This window comes from Cornus florida, unplaced genomic scaffold (assembly GCF_030987335.1).
Source record: "Cornus florida cultivar Cherokee Brave unplaced genomic scaffold, ASM3098733v1 CherokeeBrave_3.0.0_Hap2_Chr04, whole genome shotgun sequence".
In the NCBI taxonomy this organism is placed as follows: domain Eukaryota; kingdom Viridiplantae; phylum Streptophyta; class Magnoliopsida; order Cornales; family Cornaceae; genus Cornus; species Cornus florida.
The window spans coordinates 83,780,047-83,783,205 of record NW_026775574.1 but is presented as its reverse complement, the minus strand read 5'-3'; the positions used below and the strand labels follow the sequence as shown (position 1 = coordinate 83,783,205).

At 33.3% G+C, this 3,159-nt stretch overlaps 1 protein-coding gene across 1 annotated transcript; it reads left to right on the top strand.

Moving 5' to 3' along the window:
* The first annotated feature begins 1,816 nt into the window (after positions 1-1,816).
* On the top strand, positions 1,817-2,865 carry LOC132302287 (uncharacterized). The gene is made up of 2 exons (XM_059799130.1): positions 1,817-1,837; positions 2,016-2,865. Exon 2 carries the CDS (start codon positions 2,032-2,034, stop codon positions 2,587-2,589), a length of 558 nt encoding a protein of 185 aa, XP_059655113.1. The 5' UTR covers positions 1,817-1,837; positions 2,016-2,031; the 3' UTR covers positions 2,590-2,865.
* The last annotated feature ends 294 nt before the right edge of the window (positions 2,866-3,159 follow it).

The following is a 3,159-nucleotide window of genomic DNA, read 5'->3' as shown; positions in this document are numbered from 1 at the left end:
TGCAATAAAAATTAAGGTATTAAGGCATTGTATAATAATAACAAGGAACAAAAACAATATAAAAACAGACAATTTGAAACTTTGAATAATAATAATTTTAAAAAGAATCATCAAAATTAAAAAGAAATTTATAATTTGCCCAACACCTTGCAAGTGACCTCATTATCCAACTTAGCAGTACTGCTATTTAAAACATTCTGAACAATTACATAATAATTTTGAGTTTACTTAAGAGGTTGAATATTTTCATTGGAGCTCTTGAAAAATGCAATTTATTACTACATCAGATATAAAAGACAGCACTATCATGTAACGAAAAAAAAAAAAAATTGCCCAATGAATACAACTATGAAAGAATTCACAGATTTGTACCATACATATATATTTGATATTAAGAGACAAAAGACAACTTCAAAAAATAATAATAATAAAAATCACTGATTCTTACCAACAAATGGCCTTTGGAAAAATTTCACTGACCGTGTAGCATATGTAACATGGAAAAGAGCAAATGTACATTGAGCTATAGTACTAACAACTAAGTTATATTAAGAAACTGTTCTACAACAAAAATTATATCAAAAGTAGAGGAAATTACATCTTATAAGCCTTGATGGATTAAGATGGAGATAGTGAGGTTCCTTGAGGTGAATGGTAGCTTGTTGGCTGATGGAGGTGATGTTGGAATCATCAAAATTAAAAAAAAAAAAAAAAAATTATTAACCACAAGGAAACTGATGAAAGCTTACTTGAAATTAACGTGCTTGACTACAAATATCATATATAACGTGCTTTGGTCTTTACAAAATTCTTCAATTTGTAATTGTCATCTAAAAGCAATCTTGAAGCAATAGTTGCACGTAACTTGTAACGTCCACCTGTGCATTAAACCAGGTAATTTCTTTTCATGAGTATGGGATAGGAAAATGAAGTTCATGCGTGAATACATATAAGTGTAAATAAATAGGAATCTAGTGTTACAGAAACTATATATTTGATAAAGAAAACTTTTTCACCACTGTTGAATTTGAAATTAGACAAAATCTCGGTAATACTAAACTTTTATATGTGAAATATTTCATAAACAGGTAGCTTTATCCTTGGGAAATATGTTAGCAATTTGGTCAGATCAACACAGAGACAAAACATAAACAAAACCACAACAAATCTAATAATAGGAAAGAACTCCCTGTCCCAAAATAGATGTCCCTTTTTAGTGAGATGTGTAAGTCCCTTTTGAGTTGACATGGAACCTGTTTGTAACTAGTTGAGCTCAGTTCATTCGCATGATGGGTCTAGACTTCAGATTGAGCTTGACTTGGTTCATTTAATGAATGAGCTTGAGTGAGCTGTTAGCAAGACAAGCTATAACAACTTGCTCAAGCTTGAGCTGAGCTTGAACGGTTTGAATTGAATTATTGTCCTACTATTGCATGCTAATAACATCAAGGTTATGTCTGTCCTCAGTCTGCCCTCCTGGCATCCAGCATTAGCAGGGCTAACAAATAAATCTACATTTGACCGGCCATGATTATTTCTACCAGAAATTTGATTGTAACCTAAGTGCATGTGGTACAAGTTTAACTTGACAAAGGGAATTAGAAGTTGACACTCTCTGCAGCTTTGGTACATTTCTAATTTATGTTTTGTAAATTGCAGGTCGATTAGTTCTGACAGATCATGCACTCTACTTTGAAACTCTTCGTGTATTGTTTTGTGACACAACCAAAAGATATGACTTGTCTGATGATTTAAAATAGGTTATTAAACCAGAGTTAACAGGACCATTGGGAATTACCCTTTTTGACGAGGCAATCTTGTATAAATCAATATCCTTGTAAGGAATGATGCATATCGGTTTCATTTATAGGTCATAATATTCGGTTTCAACTTTTTTACATTTTAAACTTTCATGTATTATACATATGGTTTTTGTAGTTTTCCATAATCTGAAAGCTTATTTATATACCAGAGAATGTAGTTAAATTGTTCCTTTTTTTTTATTTCTGCTGTAGATCAGAACCGGCTGTGATGGAGTTTCCTGAACTTAAAGGACATACTCGTCGTGACTATTGGCTAGCCATTATTCAAGAAATACTATATGTCCACAGATTTATACATAAGTTTCAGATTACAGGAGTTGAAAGGGATGAAACACTTTCAAAGGCCATACTTGGAATTTTGCGAGTACAAGCCCTTAAAGAAATAAGTTCTTCTATCCCTCTCTGCTGTGAGTCTCTTCTTATGTTCAATCTATGTGATAAACTTCCAGGTGGAGACCTAATTCTGGAAACACTTACAAACATGTCAACCTCAAGGGAATCATATCGGACTAACAATTTTATTGCTAAAGGTGGAATGTATTCAATATCATCTTTGGCCATGGCTTCTAACTTAGGCTCTGTGTTTGGAATGAGTTCAAGTGTTCCCAATGAGGCTGGGCTTGTTGTGGGGGAAATTGCTGTAGGAGAGATGACTTCACTGGAAAGATCAGTTAAAGAGTCTAAAAGCGGCTATAAGGAGGTGGTGATTGCACAAGAAACAGTTGATGGAGTTAAAGTAAATGACATTGAGACCAATTTGATATGATCATGAAGGTGTTGCTAGAAATGATTTCTTTTTCTTTATTTTCATTTTTTTTCTTTTTCTGTTTTACATTCAAAATCGATAAGGATTTTAAGCGATTGGATATGAGTATAACAACTAATCCCTATATAGTTGGTGTTGCTAAAAAGAAGCTGCTCTAGGAAGCAGCCTTCTAACTTAATAAATAGAATGAATCCATTACGTGGCTAATGTCTGCAAATTGCATTTCATAAACAGACTGAATTAACACAAATGATATGTCATTTCTATTTTAGTCTAACTGTTTGGGGTTGGCAACTTGAATTCTGCCGTACTTTACTTTCATCTCAATAAACTTTGGCTGGAACCATGAGATTTCTTCTTGATAACTTCTAAATTTCACACGTATCTGCAGGAGTTACTATCCCCTGTTACAGAACTTGGGAAGTGGCTTCTTTCTCTGGCATATTGGGAAGACCCTTTGAAGTCTATGATATTCTGCTCAATTTTCACGTATGTTATTTGCTGGTAAGATTTTTCTTTGAAGACTTATTTTCTATTCTGTTGGTCATTTGGACAGCATGACTGCATGAT

Excerpts from the sequence above, each read along its gene's own strand:
- LOC132302287 (XM_059799130.1), top strand. The coding sequence starts at position 2,032 with ATGGAGTTTCCTGAACTTAAAGGACATACTCGTCGTGACTATTGGCTA.